The sequence below is a fragment of the Silurus aristotelis genome, assembly GCF_946808225.1.
Source record: "Silurus aristotelis genome assembly, chromosome: 2".
In the NCBI taxonomy this organism is placed as follows: Eukaryota; Metazoa; Chordata; class Actinopteri; order Siluriformes; family Siluridae; genus Silurus; species Silurus aristotelis.
The window spans coordinates 30,347,912-30,363,950 of record NC_139575.1 but is presented as its reverse complement, the minus strand read 5'-3'; the positions used below and the strand labels follow the sequence as shown (position 1 = coordinate 30,363,950).

Sequence of the window (16,039 nt, the reverse complement as noted above, 5' to 3'; positions counted from 1 at the left end):
TGTCGTGAATGTCAGCTGGTGAATCCACTGGCCACCCAAAAAGTGCTACCAGCTGACATTCATATAAAGATTTTAACAAAATGTAAAATATTTGGTTAATCTGTCATACATTTTCACATTTAAGGTGCTATCTAAGGCCTGTAGAGTCTTAATGTACCTAATTTTAAGACATGCTAATGGCTATATGAGTTGTATTATGACCTGATACATCAAACCATAAAGAGGGTGTGCATTCTTTTTCACACGATTATTCAATTCAGTTCAATTCATTTTTATTTGTATAGCGCTTTTAACAATGAACATTGTCTCAAAGCAGCTTTACACAGATAATGCGGTGTTTAAAAATGAATATGTTCTTTATGAGTAAGTTTGTCCCTGATGAGCGACTGTGGCAAGGAAAAACTCCCCGAGATGGCATAAGGAAGAAACCTTGAGAGGAACCAGACTCAAGAGGGAACCCATCCTCATCTGGGTTACACCGAATGTCTATTTGTGGCGGGTATACAATGTTGCGGGGTGCAGTGATGATGATCAAAAGCGAAGTGTATTTCTGAGTCAGTGTAGGAGACTGTTGACATCAACTACAGTCCAATCCAGGCAGGCCTGGATGAAGTGGGAAGATCCACGGGGGGGAGAGGGGCAGGAACAGTGGTCACTGGAGCCTCAGGAGCATGTTTAACTCGACCGAGAGAGAGAGAGAGAGAGAGAGAGAGAGAGAGAGAGAGAGAGAGAGAGAGAGAGAGAGAGAGAGAGAAGAGGGTGACAGGAAGAGAAGGATTAAGTGTACCTATTGTTGCATGAGAGTTAAAGTCACTGTGCAGTTTGGACTCCGGCAAGACTCGCTATAGCAGCATAACTAAAAGGGAGAACCAGAAGGCAACACAGACATGAGATTATACATTCGAGACATATAAATGGCGGCTAAAACATATAAATAATTGCATTTAAATAATTGCAGCATCTAATGGTAGGCTCACAAGTTATTTAACCCTAACTAATGCAGTAAGTAGCTTCTTCTTTCTTAAACACCCTTGCTGAGAGCAAAGTTTTACTCCTACATTAATCAATGGTCAGTAAATACAATCAGTTACAAACTATGAATACCTTGGAATAATGCTGGACCAACTTAGGTGGGATGCACGGACTGATTATATAACCAAAAAGCTTAATCAGAAAATTTATTTCTTAAAGAAAGTACTTTCTTTTAATGTCCAAAGCAGAATGCTTTTGATGTTTAAGAGGGCTTTTATTGAAAGCATTTTGACATTTTGTGTGATTGGCTAGTATGAAAATGCTTACAAGGCTCAGACGAGATTACTGGTGATGGTGGTAACAATTGCAAGTAAATTGTTAAGGATAAAGTTACAAAGCATTGAGAGTATATAGAAATAAAAAGTGTTGTAAATTAAAAAGGTAAAAGTAATCGTGAATAATAAGAGGCATTCTTTATCTTACAGTTTTGAATTGTTACAGTCTGGCCAATGATATTGTGTTCCGTGATGCTCAAAATTAAAAGGTCAAAATGATCTTTTATAACCCAAGCGAATAAATTCTCAAATTTTTCTTCCTCTTGTTTAACTATCAGTTAATGGTTATTTTATATAAAATGTATCAAGTTTTAAATTATATACTAATTTTTTCATTTATTTATTTGTACACCATGCCAATTGTGAACTGTTAAATGTCTGTGCCGCAAATTGCTGCAAATCCCTATATGGATAAATAAACAGAACTAAACAAGGAGACATCCTGTGGTTGTAGAAAAGATGTAATTCTGTTTCAGAAGAATCACATTATTGGCCTGCACGCAAAGACAACAGTGATGAAACTAAAGCTAAAACTACTACAATTTGGTTAAGAACTGTCTGTAAGGATGGTCAGATCCTTTTATGATCCCAGACCCTGAGAACTGCCATGCAACTTCATAAGGCTTACATGTCCAATGCATTATTAAAACCTGGAAGCGTAGTGGTGAACCGTGATCTTTGAGGAAATTTGGTCGGAAAAAGTTTTGAATGATTGTGATTGTAGATCACTTAAATTTTTGGTGAGTTAAACTATAAAAAATATACTAAATGGCCATGATTTTCCATCAATGGATTTTTTTCTTGCCTGATGACTTCTTCTTCTTCTTCTTCTTTTTTCGGCTGCTCCCATTAGGGGTTACCACAGCAGATCATCCATCTCCATACCACCCTGTCTTCTACATCTGCCTCTTTCACACCAACTACCTGCATGTCTTCCCTCACCACATCCATAAACCTCCTCCTTGGTCTTCCTCTTTTCCTCCTTCCTGGTGGCTCCATCCTCAGCATTCTTCTACCAATATAACATAATATGTCCCTCCTCTGCACATGTCCAATCCATCTCAATCTCGCCTCCCACGAAAACCTTAACAACTTCAGCTCTGCTACCTCCAGCTCCGCCTCCTGTCTTTTACTCAATGCCACAGTTTCTACTCCATACAACATCGCAGGTCTCACCACAGTCCTATAAACTTTCTCTTTCATTCTTGCAGATACCCTACTATCACAAATCACTCCTGTCACTCTTCTCCATCCACTCCACCCTGCCTGCACTCTTTTCTTTACTTCCCTCACACAATCTCAATTACTTTGCACTGATGACACCAGGTACCTGAACTCCTCCACCTTCTCCACCTCTTCCCCCTGCAACCGCACCACTCCACTGCCCTCTTTCTCATTCACACACATCTACTCTGTCTTACTCCTACTGACTTTCATTCCCCTTCTCTCCAGCGCATACACTTGGCACTCTGTCGTACGCTTTCTCTAAATCCACAAATACGCAGTGCAATTCCTTCTGTCCTTCACTATACTTCTCCATCAACATTCTTAAAGCAAATAAGGCATCTGTGGTGCTCTTCCTCGGCATGAAACCATACTGTTGCTCACAGATGGTCACCTTTTCTCTCAGCCTGGCTTTCACTACTCTTTCCCATAACTTTATTGTGTGAAGGATCAACTTAATTCCCCTGTAGTTACTGCAGGTCTGCACATCTCCCTTTTGCTTAAAGATCGGTACCAGCACACTCCTTCTCCATTCCTCAGGCATCCTTTTACCTTCCAGAATTTTGTTAAACAATTTGGTTAAAAACTCCACTGCCATCTCTCCTAAACATCTCCATGCTTCTACCGGTATGTCATCTGGTTCAACCGACTTTCCACTCTTCATCCTCTTAATTGCTGCTCTCACTTCCTCCTTACTAATCCTATCCACTTCCTGCTTCACCAACTCCACATTATCCAACCTTCTCTCTCTCTGATTTTCCTCATTCATCAGCTGTTCAAAATATCCCCTCCATCTTCTCAACACACTCTCCTCACTAGTCAACACATTTCCACCTCCATCCTTTATTGCTCTAACTTGCAGCACATCCTTCCCAGCTCGGTCCCTCTGCCTGGCCAATTGGTACAAATCCTTTTCTCCTTCCTTAGTGCTCAACCTCTCATACAGCTCCTCATATGCCTTTTCCTTGGCTTTCGCCACATCCCTCTTTACCTGCTTCCGCATCTCCCTGTATTCCTGCCTACTTTTCTCATCACTCTGTCGATCCTACTTTTGTTTTGCCGACCTCTTTCCCCTTATGCTTTCCTGCACTTCCTTATTCCACCACCACGTCTCTTTGTCTATCTTTATATTTCCAGATGTCACACCAAGTACTTTTCTAGCTGCCTCCCTCATCACTCCTGCAGTAGTTACCCAATCATCCAGCACCTCTTCACCACCACCGAGCCCCTGTCTGACCTCTTCCCTGAACTTCACACTACAGTCTTCCTCCTTCAGTTTCCACTATCTTATTCTTCTTTCAGTCCTCACTCTCCTCCTCTTCTTCTTCACCTCCAAAACCCATCCTACAGACCATAATCTGATGCTGTCTAGCTACACTGTCCCCTGCCAACACCTTACAGTCTCCAATCTCCTTCAGGTTGCATCTGCTACATAGAACATAGTCCACCTGTGTGCACCTTCCTCCACTCTTATACGTCACCCTATGATCCTCTTTCTTCTTAAAATACATATTAACCATTGCCATTTCCATCCTTTTAGCAAAATCTACCACCCTCTGCCTTTCCACATTCCTCTCCTTAAAACCATTCCTACCCATCACCTCCTCATCATCTCTGTTCCCTTTACCTACATGTCCATTTAAATCTGCCCCAATCACCAATCGCTCATTCCTAGGTACACCATTCACCACTTCATCTAATTCACTCCAGAATCTTTCCTTCTCCTCCATCTTACAGCCCACTTGTGGAGCATACGCACTGATGACATTTATCATCACCCCTTCAACTTCCAGCTTCACGTTCATCACCCTATCAGAAACTCTCTTCACCTCCACTACACTCTTACTGTACTCTTCCTTCAGGATATCAACCCTACACCATTCATACCATGATAGAGCAGTTTAAACCCACCTTCAATGTTCCTGGCCTTACTCCCTTTCCACTTGGTCTCCTGAACACACAACATATCTACTTTTCTCCTCTCCATTATATCAGCTACCTCTCTTCCTTTACTACTCATAGTACCCACATTTAAAGTACCAACCCGAACCTCCACTCTCCTACACTTCTCCTTTCCCTGCCATCTCTGTAGATGTCTTCCTCCTCTCCTTCTCCTCCTTCGGCCAACAGTAGCCCAATTTCCACCGGTACCCTGTTGGCCAACGACACCTGTGGTGGTCGTTGGTAACCCGGGGCTCGACCGGTCCGGTATGAAATTCTTATATGTGATCCGCATATTTGATTTGGCACGTTTTATGCTAGATGCCCTTCCTAACGCAACCCTCCCCATTTATCTGGGCTTGGAACCGGCACTAAGAGTGCACTTGTTTGTGCCTCCCTAATGGCTCCCTAATGGCTAATTGCCTGATGACAATGATAGGATTTTTTTGGTAAAATTGTGAAAGGAGCATAATTGTGAAAGGAGCATAATTTTCACACATGGATTGGCCACCACAGATTTTTTACCTTAACCCCATTATTAATCTTTGGGATGTGCTGGAGGATAACACATTAGTCAATGGTCCAACTCTACTATCAATTCAACCTCTTGGCAGGAAATTAATACAATTCAGGACGGAAAAAATGTTGTGCTATTTCATAAGCTTATCGAAAAAATGGCACCACAAATGTATGCCATAATTGAGCAAAATGCAGGCAATTGCAATATGTAATAAGTGAGTACACAATAATTGATAACAGCTGTATGTTGTTTAACTATGCAGAGGCACATGTCTTATTCATCATGTTTATGTTTTTGTCTGCTTGACAGGACCATAGAAATTTGTGTATTTTCTATTAGAGCAGTTAAATTTTGGTGCTTTGAGTACAATTCTCTCATACTGACCACTGGATGTTCAACATGGCATCCTAATGGAAAAGACTCTCAGAGGATTTAAGAATTCAAATTGTTGCTCTCCATAAAGAATCGGTAGAGGCAGATCCGTAACAACCTGAAAGTAAGTTTTATTACAGTGGCCAGGCTCTTTCAGAGGTTTTTCAAGACTGGTTTTTACTTGGAACAGGCCTCACAAGGGTCGATCAAAAAAGTTAAATCCTCGTGATGTGCGTCAGGTGCAGAAGCTGTCTTAAAAAAACAGAATGAATTGTGGAAACGGATTGGTGCTTCCAGCATTGCTTTAGAGGTTGCAGAAGAGGAAAGTCCGCTTGTCAGTGCTTAGACCAGGGGTGGGGAAACTTTTTGACTCAAGCTCATGTCCTGTTGTCTGATGAGACTAAGATAAACAACACCCTGAACAGGGTGTTGTTTATCTTAGTCTCATCAGACAACAGGACATGAGCTTGAGTCAAAAAGTCAAAAAGGAGGACCAAGAAAATTGTGTCTTTCCTACTGCCAAGCATGGTTTTGGTAGCATCATAGTCTGGGGATGCATGCTGCTGGTCTTGTGGAGCTGCGGTTAATTGAGGGAAACATGGATTCCAACATGTAATCTGACATTCTACAGCAGAACATGATGTACTCCCTTCAGAACCTGGAACGAACTGCAGTTTTCCAACATGAAAATTACTTTAAACACACCACCAAGATGACAACTGCCTTGCTGAAGGTGAAGGAGATGGTGATGGAGTGGCCAAGTAGTGGCCAAGTACTCTATTGAGCACCTGAGGGGCTTCCCCAACATCCAGCAGCTCTGTGATGTCATTATGGAGCAGTGGAAGAGGATCCCAGCAACAACCTGTTCAGCTCTGCTGAATTCCAACAACAGAAGGATTAAGGCAGTGCTAAATAACAATGGTGCTCATACAAAATATTGACACTTTGGACACAGTTTTGACATGTTCACTTAAGGTGTACTGACGTTTGTTGCCAGTTATTTAGACAATAAAGGCTGTATGTTGAGTAATTTTCAGAGGACAGTAAATCTGTACTGCTATACAATTTGCACATTGACTACTCTAAAGTATATTTAAGTTTTATTTTTTATAGTATTGTCCCTTGAGAAGATATACTAAAATGGTTTCTGAAATGTGAGGGGTGTACTCACTTTTGTGATATACTGTAGTTCATTTTGAAGTTTTGACCAAGCTTATGTGCATGGTTATGTGAATACCAGAATACATAACATAAGGATAGAATATAATGTACTGTGACTGTATTCTGTCTTGAAGAAACAACTCCCGTTCCCTGCAAAGTATTATTATTTTTTTTTTTTTTGCATTATGCGGAACATATTATTGCGTGGTAGTGTGACCAAACACTCATCATCTGCTCATCACATTAATGAGGCTGGCCTGTGTGTGCTGTGATACTAAGCAAAAAAAAAGTATGTTTTCTTGTACTCCCAGCCATGAATAGCTGTGAAATCATTGAGATGGGAACTTAAGATCTCTGGATGATAGGGTGAACATTATTTATGTGCATATCTTTAGTCTGTCTTGATTATTGCAGTGATATTACAAGAAGCAAATTGACTTAAAAAAAATTTTAAATTGTTAAATAAAGAAATGTATTATTAAAAAAATCATTAATGAGACTGATGCCTAATTATATTGTTTTCCTAATGAGACTGATTAATTACATTCACCACAGCAACATTTCTGTTGTGTACTTTGTATTTCTGGTGCTTTTATTATAAATATTTTCCACTTGTTACAGTTGTTAACTTTGAATCTTCAATCAAATTTTATATGATCAACATACCACTTATTATATGTAATTGTATTCAATCAGTAATGTAATGGATAAATAAAATCTCATCCAATAGGTAGTACAATTGTCAAATATGTAAAAAACAAATGTCAAAGAAATGTCAAAAATCAAGATTATATGCTTATTTCTATTCCCAGACACATGTTGACACATCAGTGACGAATGGCACATCTAATATTGAGCTTCCATCAGGGGTTCTATACAAGGTAAGCCGCTAAATTCTCCAGTTAGGATTCAAGGTAAAGAATAAAATATTTTTATTTGTGTGTATTTGCATAATGACAGGTGAAAGCAATACATGACTATGCAGCCACAGACAATGACGAGTTGGATCTCAAAGCTGGGGACATTGTGCTTGTTCTGCCCTTTGTTAGTCCTGATGAGCAGGTCAGTAATAGTAAATACATTTCTCAAATATTTTTTTTAATACTACTTTCCTTTAAGAGATATTACATAGAATATTGTCAATGTAATTGTCAAATATTAAATCTCATGTTTGTACTGTTTATGGATGTGCAGGATGAAGGATGGATGCTAGGAGTGAAAGAGTCATACTGGCTTCAAAATAAGGACCTTACTGCTAAAGGTGTTTTCCCTGAAAATTTCACCCAGAGGTTGTAAACAGGGTGTCTATATTTTTGCTTTTTTTTTTTTGTTTTAACCAGAATATTTTTTCATTTGCTTATTTTGTGTTTTTTTCCTTCTGGTTTGTATAAATGAATTCAGCTCTTATGTCCTGCTCTGTAATATATCATGGCTAGGAGTGCATCCCATTTTGCAGTAATCTCTGCATGCAACATTAGTACAACCCACATGTAAAAACATCCAATTCTGTGTATGTAATTGGCTATATGGTTAACATAAATACATCCAGAAGGCAGTGAAGAAATATGAGTTATGGGTGAAATTAATACTTGGAATTTGTGACTGGTTGATGTACTTTTTTCATAACCCTTACCTTACTTATATTTAAGGGTTCTTTTTCACTCCTTGGAACCATCTGGAGGTTGTGGTTAACACATGGACATTTCTCTTGTGCACATATACACACTTGCTGGAACTGAACCACAGATCGTGTGGTGGCTGTATAAAATGCCACTGTCAGTGGCTGTATGTCAATTTTATTCTTGTTTTAAACAGAGGCCAGATCTTTTCGTGTTTTGGAGGTAGCTACACGACAGCTTGTGACTGTCAGCATAAGTCACTTTTTGTGGTTAATCGTAAAGTTTGATGTTTTACACTTTATACACAGCTTCTGATTGGAGTGATTACAAGCTATCATGCAGAATTCAGGCATGTGCAGCCAAAATGTAAGCTCTCTGGTGCCTTTGGATGAACACCAGCTATGTGTCTGTTTTTGTATTTACAGTTATTGACCTCTCCTATCGAAATCTCACTGAATTTGGCACATAGGTCAAGCTGAATAAAGGCTGTGCATCACATTGGGTTATGGATGTCACAAAGTGTGACATCCATAACCCAATGTGATGGATGTCACAAAGTGTGGCTGGCACAGTATGAAGTGGATGGACACATGCAATCAACCCTGAAAAATCTAGTTTACCTGCTCAGTGTGCTGGCAGCCATCTTCTGGAGAGAAGAATGCAGGGTTCACAATAAGGAACCAGAACAACTCAATGGATCAGCCATTAAGCATCCTCAAATTGCCACAAGCTGGCATGGTGGCTAGACACATGGACAAGCTCAGCTGGCCTGAGCCAGGATATATATTTATGCTGTCATAGTCAGCCTCACAAACTCATGTCAAACTTCCTATCACAAACTGTCCAACCGACACCAGAGATGGTGAAAAGGATCTGGGGAATCTGGTCAGGCACAAATGACAGAAAACACTAGATAATTGTTAGGAAAGGCTGAGAACCTGCACCCATTTAGTGTGCACCTTATGGTACTATTTGAACTGCTGGGCTGCAATTTTTGAAACAGTTAAGATTTTTGTTGAAAGCTCATCATCATGGACTTCAAAAAGGTTTGGCATTACTGTACAGTGCAGTGATTAATTGCAAACACCATTCTGGTTAGTTCTAGGATTAATTGGTTCCTTGTTGTAGTATAGGGATCAAAAACTTTTAACACTACTCCCTGGTGGTCACACAAATCCAGACACCACACAAACCAGTAGTCTGGGCCTGATAGCCAAGTATTTAACATGCTACATCGTACGATTTACATAATAGAGGACATGCTACATCAAACCATCATCATGTGTCAGTGTGTTAACATATGTGTGCATAAAAAAAACATCACCTACTGTCAGTTATCCGTTGTTTAGACACCCATGGTTATATCTGTTACTAAAGTTTTAATGTTTGGTTTAGATATTTTATTGTATTTTATTTTAAACATCCATAATGCAAACATTGTGACAATAATTATCAAAATGTGTGTAACAAAACCAAAGCAATTATAATGAATTAAAAAAGGATTGCTTTAAATATTTGTAGCAGTATTCATTAATGTTGTGTATGTTCATTTTTATTACCTTGTTCAATGCACAATAAGCAATCTTCTTTTTTTTATGTGATTTGATAATTTCAAATTTCTCCTCTTGATAGTTAACTGGTTTCATTTACATTTCTTTTTCATACTAAGAAATAATTCTCATTAATAAAACTGATATTATTGGATTAGCTGCAGATGTACTTTGAAAAAATAGGTTGTTTAACTTCACCCTAATGTTGACCCTAAATTGAGCTTTTAATGCATTTCATGAATCTTAGTAACTGCAACCAGAAATTAATTAGATAAATGTATACATTTTTTCTTTATATTTCACAAACCCTGAAGAAAATATCTCTTTTAGTAACTAGCTAAACCATTATTTGAATATTATGTATTACAGCTTGTATATTAATATTAATTTTCAACTTTTCGGGGATGACAATCAGTGTCACACTACAGTTTCTGACAACAAAACCTACAAAACTTACATAATAGATTTAAATGTTTATATATTGAACCTGTACAAACAGGCATATTTAACAAACATTGGTGTAACATAGTTAACGTAGCAAATTTTAGTTAGAAATAATTAAATGAAGTGATTATATTAAGAGTACGATAATATTACAATACATATCATCATCCAAAGATTTCTTTCTAGTGTAATGGCACATTTACTTGAAGTTTATCAATAAAGTTTTGTAGTGGTTTTATGAATCCAGTAAGTACGCTTTTATTAAGTCCTTATATAATGTCATTATGGGACATTCAGTTTTACTTTGAGTAATTTGTGTGTGTGTGTGTGTGTGTGTGTGTGTGTGTGTGTGTGTGTGTGTGTGTGTGTGTGTGTGTGTGTGTGTGTGTGTGTGTGTGTGTGTGCGTGTGTGTGTGTGGTTGTGTGGAGGGGGGGATTTCAATATTGTTTTGTGTTTTTACCTATTAAAAATCAGTGGTGGGTTGTGCATTTGATACCTGGGCCTTCAGTGGGGACTTACCCGACTCAATCCACCTCTATCACGTCGCAATTATAGAAACCATTAATACTATACAAAAATGCAATATAACAAAGCGTGGCATTACAGAGAGAGAGAGAGAGAGAGAGAGAGAGAGAGAGAGAGAGAGAGAGAGAGAGAGAGGCATTTCGGCTATTAAAAATGTAAATAAAATACAACCTACTCAACAGAGATGTATAGTCATAATTTGCACCGCTCCTCAGAGGCTGTAAGACAGAGGTACCACTTGTATTCACTGGTTTGGAAGTGGCGAACAAACCCTTTCCCAGGCTGAGACAAGCTAGCTAGCTTCGGGGTTGGCCGACCTCTTCTCACAATGTCTAGCTTTTCTTGAAAATGGATTTTTAAGTGTGTCCGAGACCAAATCAATTTCTCTTCCTCTGTAGGCATAAAAAAAAGTCTTTTTATTAAAGAATCATAAAATTCTTTAATAAAGTTCTTTCATTTTAGGAAAAATGGGAAATCTAAGCAAATTCATTCCTATTATGCAAGATCATATATCTCTTTGAAGACCTGTTCTGACTTGGTCTTTTGAGCTGACTTATAAAATAATATATTTTATAAAAGAATACATTTTAACAATAGTATCAAATCTTTGGGAATGGAATTTGAAACTATATGCAATTATTTAGTGTGACAGTAAAAAAAAAAAAAAAAAAACCTGTGTAGCATGTAGCATGGTTCTTTGTAATATAAAAAAAGATTAACTACATTGTACACTTAAATGTCAAAATGCAAGTTTTGTATTGGCTAGCATCATGTGAATATGCCAGTTTCCAGCATGAGAGCATTTGCTGCTGAAAGATCCATACTTTCCATTTTCCCCAAACACAAACATCGTCAATGGCCTACATATTTACAAAGGAAGCATTTCAAGCATTAAATCTTAAGAACTCTATTCATTGTTTCTAAATAAATTACACTTAAACCCTCATTATCACATAACAAATAATTTTGTTTACAAAGTGAGAATGTTTTCTTCCAATAGAAAAGAAAGTTAGAATTGCTTAATATGATATATTAAACAATATCCACTAGAAGTTCCACCAGGGTAAATGGAAATGAAATGTTTTACTAGTTTAGCCCCCAAAAGTCATCTGAATATTTCTATATGATGTTTGCAGAAGATATTGTGATTTGTGGTGAGAGTAGGGAGCAGGTTGAGAAGAGCCTGGAGATGTGGAGGTATGTGCTGGAGAGAAAACGAATGAAAGTCAGTAGGAGTAAGACAGAGTACATGTGAGTGAATGAGAGGGAGGGCAGTGGATTGGTGCAGTTGCAGGGCATAAAGGTGGAGAAGGGGAAGGAGTTCAGGTACCTGGGATCAACAGGGCAAAGTAATAAAGAGTGTTAGAGAAGTGAAGAAAAAAGTGCAGGCAGGGTGGCGTGGGCGAGGATGGACAGGATTAGATATGAGTTTATTAGAGGGACAGTGCATGTGGGACATTTTGGAGACAAGGGGAGGGAGGTGAGATTGAGATGGCGAGATTGAAAGACTGCACATCCAATGACCCAACTGTTAAACTCCTGAAATTTGCAGATAATTCTACGCTCATTAGACTCATTTGAGATGGTAATGAGTCTGCATATCAGCAGGAGGTGAAGCGGCTGGTGCTATGGTGCAGTCAGGACAACCTAGAGCTAAACATGCACAAAAATGTGGAGATGATGGTAGACTTAACACCCCTCAACACTATTCCCCCTTACAATATCCAACAGCACTGTGTCATCTGTAGAGACCTTCAAGTTTATGGGAGCGACCATTTCCTAAGACCTGAAATGGGAATCCAACATAAATTATTCTATTTAAAAAAAAAAGGCAAATCAGAGGATGTACTTTCTATGCCAAATACAGAAGTATGGTCTGCCACAGGATCTGTTTATACAGTTCTACACTGCAGTCACTGATTCTGTTCTGTGCACATCTATTACTAATCTGGTTTGGAGCAGCAACAAAATAGCCCAGGAACATACTTTGTTCACCAAAACTGCCACAGGAACAGTTTCTTTCCTCAGGCAATCACCATCATTAACAACTGACCTTAATTATATGCCCTGCTGTCAGGGATTCACCCTGCCACGCCCCCCTCTGTAGCTGTCAGGGATTCACCCTGCCACGCCCCCGTCTGTAGCTGTCAGAGATCCACCCTGCCACGCCCCCCTCGATAGCAGTCACGCTGCTTCCCAAGATTACCGACAGCTGTGGCTCATGAAGGATCAGACTACATAAACTCACGTTCTTGAGTCACAGGCTGTCGGTCGTTATATTGTCAAGCTGGACAATCGCGTGGCTGCTCGACCGCCGGCTGTATATGCGAATTCCACTTCCGACTTGGATTACTCATTGCCGAAGGCTTTATGGATTATGCTTGGGACATTCGAACTCATAGCGGACAACGTATCGAGCGGATGTCTTTGTTTGTTGTTTTCAACGGCTTATGAGTGTTTTTGTGTTGTACGGTTGTTGAAATAAAAGGACAATGATCGGACTATATCGGCTTCCGCGTCTGCAGCCTGACACCTGCTATATATATCTATAAATACTGTATTTTTTTTATCCTTCCATGTTACACACACTATTGCTGCTGTATATTGTACAAAGGTTCTAAACCTCTTCATCTAACATTACGCACAATACTGCTATTTGCACTCCCATGCACTCTCACACTTTATGTACATTACTGATCTGTTATATACTCTGTATATTGAATTCTATTTAATTGTCTATTTAGTCTTGTATTGTCTTATATAGTCTAAGCTAAATGTATAATGTTATTAATGTCTGTACTTTTTAGAAATAAGAGATAGAGAAGGTTGGATGATGTAGAGATGGTGAAGCAGGAAGTGGATAGAATTAGTAAGGAGGAAGTGAGAGCAGCTATTAAGAGGATAAAAAGTGAAAAGTTGGTTGGACCAGATGACATTCCAGTAGAAGCATGGAGATGTTTGGGAGAGATGGCAGTGGAGTTCTTAACCAGATTGTTTAACAAAATTGTGAAAGGAGAGAGGATGCCTGAGGAATGAAGAAGGAGTGTGCTGGTACCGATTTTTAAGAATAAGGGAGATGTGCAGACCTGCAGTAACTATTAAGTTGATTAGTCCCACCATGAAGTTATGGGAAAGCCAGGCTGAGAGGAAAGCATCTTTGAGAAACAGTATGGTTTCATGCTGAGGAAGAGCACAACAGATGCAATATTTCAATTCAATTCATTTTTTCAATTCATTTTACTTGTATAGCACATTTGCACGTCAAAGCAGCTTTACAAAGATAATGCAGTGATAAAGAACATTCTTATTTATTCTTCATGTGTAAGTTTGTCCCTGATGAGAAAACCAATTGTGACTGTGGCAAGGAAAATCTCCCCAAGATTAAATTAGATTTAACTTTATTGTCATTGTGCAATGTACATGTACAGAGACAATGAAATGCAGTTAGCATATAACCAGAAGTACATAAGTGGCATAATTACAATAAATAAATAGCAGTGTGATAAATAAGGGTATGGGGTTCATATTTACAGGGGTGAGGGTGAATAATGTACAAAAGGTCCAGTGGGTAATAATATATGTATATATAGTAATATATAATATACTGTGCAAAGATTGTGCATAGATGTTAAGAGATGAAATGCTCAAATAACATGATATAGTTATGTACAAGTATGAATGTTGTTTTATACAGTATATACAGAATAAATATGGGTAGAATATATACTGTAGTGTGGTGATAAGTTATGAATGGTGCAAAAATGCATAGTGGATAAGCTGTAGAAAAAAAACAACAGAAAGTGACAGCAGTGTATTTTGACATTATATTACAGTGCCTTGCAAAAGTATTGACCCCCCCTTGGTGTTTTTCCTATTTTGTTGTCTTACAACCTGGAATTAAAATAGATTTTTTTTGGGTGTTTGTATCATTTGATTTACACAACATGCCTACCACTCTGAAGATGCAAAATATTTTTTATTGTGAAACAAACAAGAAAAGACAAAAAACAGAAAACTTGAGCGTGCATAACTATTCACCCCCCCCCCAAAAAAAAAAAGTCAATACTTTGTAGAGCCACCTTTTGCAGCAATTACAGCTGCAAGTCTCTTGGGGTATGTATCTATAAGCTTGGCACATCTAGCCACTGGGATTTTTGCCCATTCTTCAAGGCAAAACTGCTCCAGCTCCTTAAAGTTGGATGGGTTCCGCTGGTGTACAGCAATCTTTAAGTCATACCACAGATTCTCAATTGGATTGAGGTCTGGGCTTTGACTAGGCCATTCCAAGACATTTAAATGTTTCCCCTTAAACCACTCGAGTGTTGCTTTAGCAGTATGCTTAGGGTCATTGTCCTGCTGGAAGGTGAACCTCCGTCCCAGTCTCAAATCTCTGGAAGACTGAAACAGGTTTCCCTCAAGAATTTCCCTGTATTTAGCGCCATCCATCATTCCTTCAATTCTGACCAGTTTCCCAGTCCCTGCTGATGAAAAACATCCCCACAGCATGATGCTGCCACCACCATGCTTTACAGTGGGGATGGTGTTCTCGGGGTGATGAGAGGTGTTGGGTTTGCGCCAGACATAGCGTTTTCCTTGATGGGCAAAAAGCTCAATTTTAACTTCTTCCATATGTTTGGGGAGTCTCCCACATGCCTTTTGGCGAACACCAAACGTGTTTGCTTATTTTTTCTTTAAGCAATGGCTTTTTTTGGCCACTCTTCCGTAAAGCCCAGCTCTGTGGAGTGTACGGCTTAAAGTGGTCCTATGGACAGATACTCCAATCTCCGCTGTGGAGCTTTGCAGCTCCTTCAGGGTTATCTTTGGTCTCTTTGTTGCCTCTCTGATTAATGCCCTCCTTGCCTGGTCCGTGAGTTTTGGTGGGCGGCCCTCTCTTGCCAGGTTTGTTGTGGTGCCATATTCTTTCCATTTTTTAATAATGGCTTTAATGGTGCTCTGTGGGATGTTCAAAGTTTTGGATATTTTTTTTATAACCCAACCCTGATCTGTACTTCTCCACAACTTTGTCCCTGCTCCTTGGTTTTCATGATGCGGCTTGCTTGGTGGTGCCCTTACTTAGTGGTGTTGCAGACTCTGGGGCCTTTCAGAACAGGTGTGTGTGTGTGTGTATATATATATATATATATATATATATACTAAGATCATGTGACCCTTAGATTGCACACAGGTGGACTTTATTTAAGTAATTACGTGACTTCTGAAGGTAATTGGTTGCACTAGATCTTATTTAGAGGCTTAATAGCAAAGGGGGTGAATACATATGCACGCACCACTTTTATTGTTATTATTTAGAGTTTTTTTAAACAAGTTATCTTTTTCATTTCACTTCACCAATTTGGACTATTTTGTGCATGTCC

At 38.9% G+C, this 16,039-nt stretch overlaps 1 protein-coding gene across 2 annotated transcripts in view; it reads left to right on the top strand.

The window, feature by feature from the left end:
- Positions 1 to 9,656, top strand: part of bin1b (bridging integrator 1b) — a 28,180-nt gene extending 18,524 nt beyond the window's left edge. The window contains exons 12-15 of one of the 2 annotated variants that reach the window (XR_014532233.1): positions 7,338 to 7,406; positions 7,486 to 7,587; positions 7,720 to 8,665; positions 8,703 to 9,656. Coding sequence is in view for 1 of the 2 variants with exons in the window: in XM_083534041.1 (XP_083390167.1) it covers positions 7,338 to 7,406; positions 7,486 to 7,587; positions 7,720 to 7,821 (273 nt within the window). In the remaining variant the exon portion in view is untranslated. Of the gene's footprint in view, positions 1 to 7,337; positions 7,407 to 7,485; positions 7,588 to 7,719 lie in introns of both variants that reach the window. The other variant, XM_083534041.1, reaches the window with a different exon arrangement.
- The last annotated feature ends 6,383 nt before the right edge of the window (positions 9,657 to 16,039 follow it).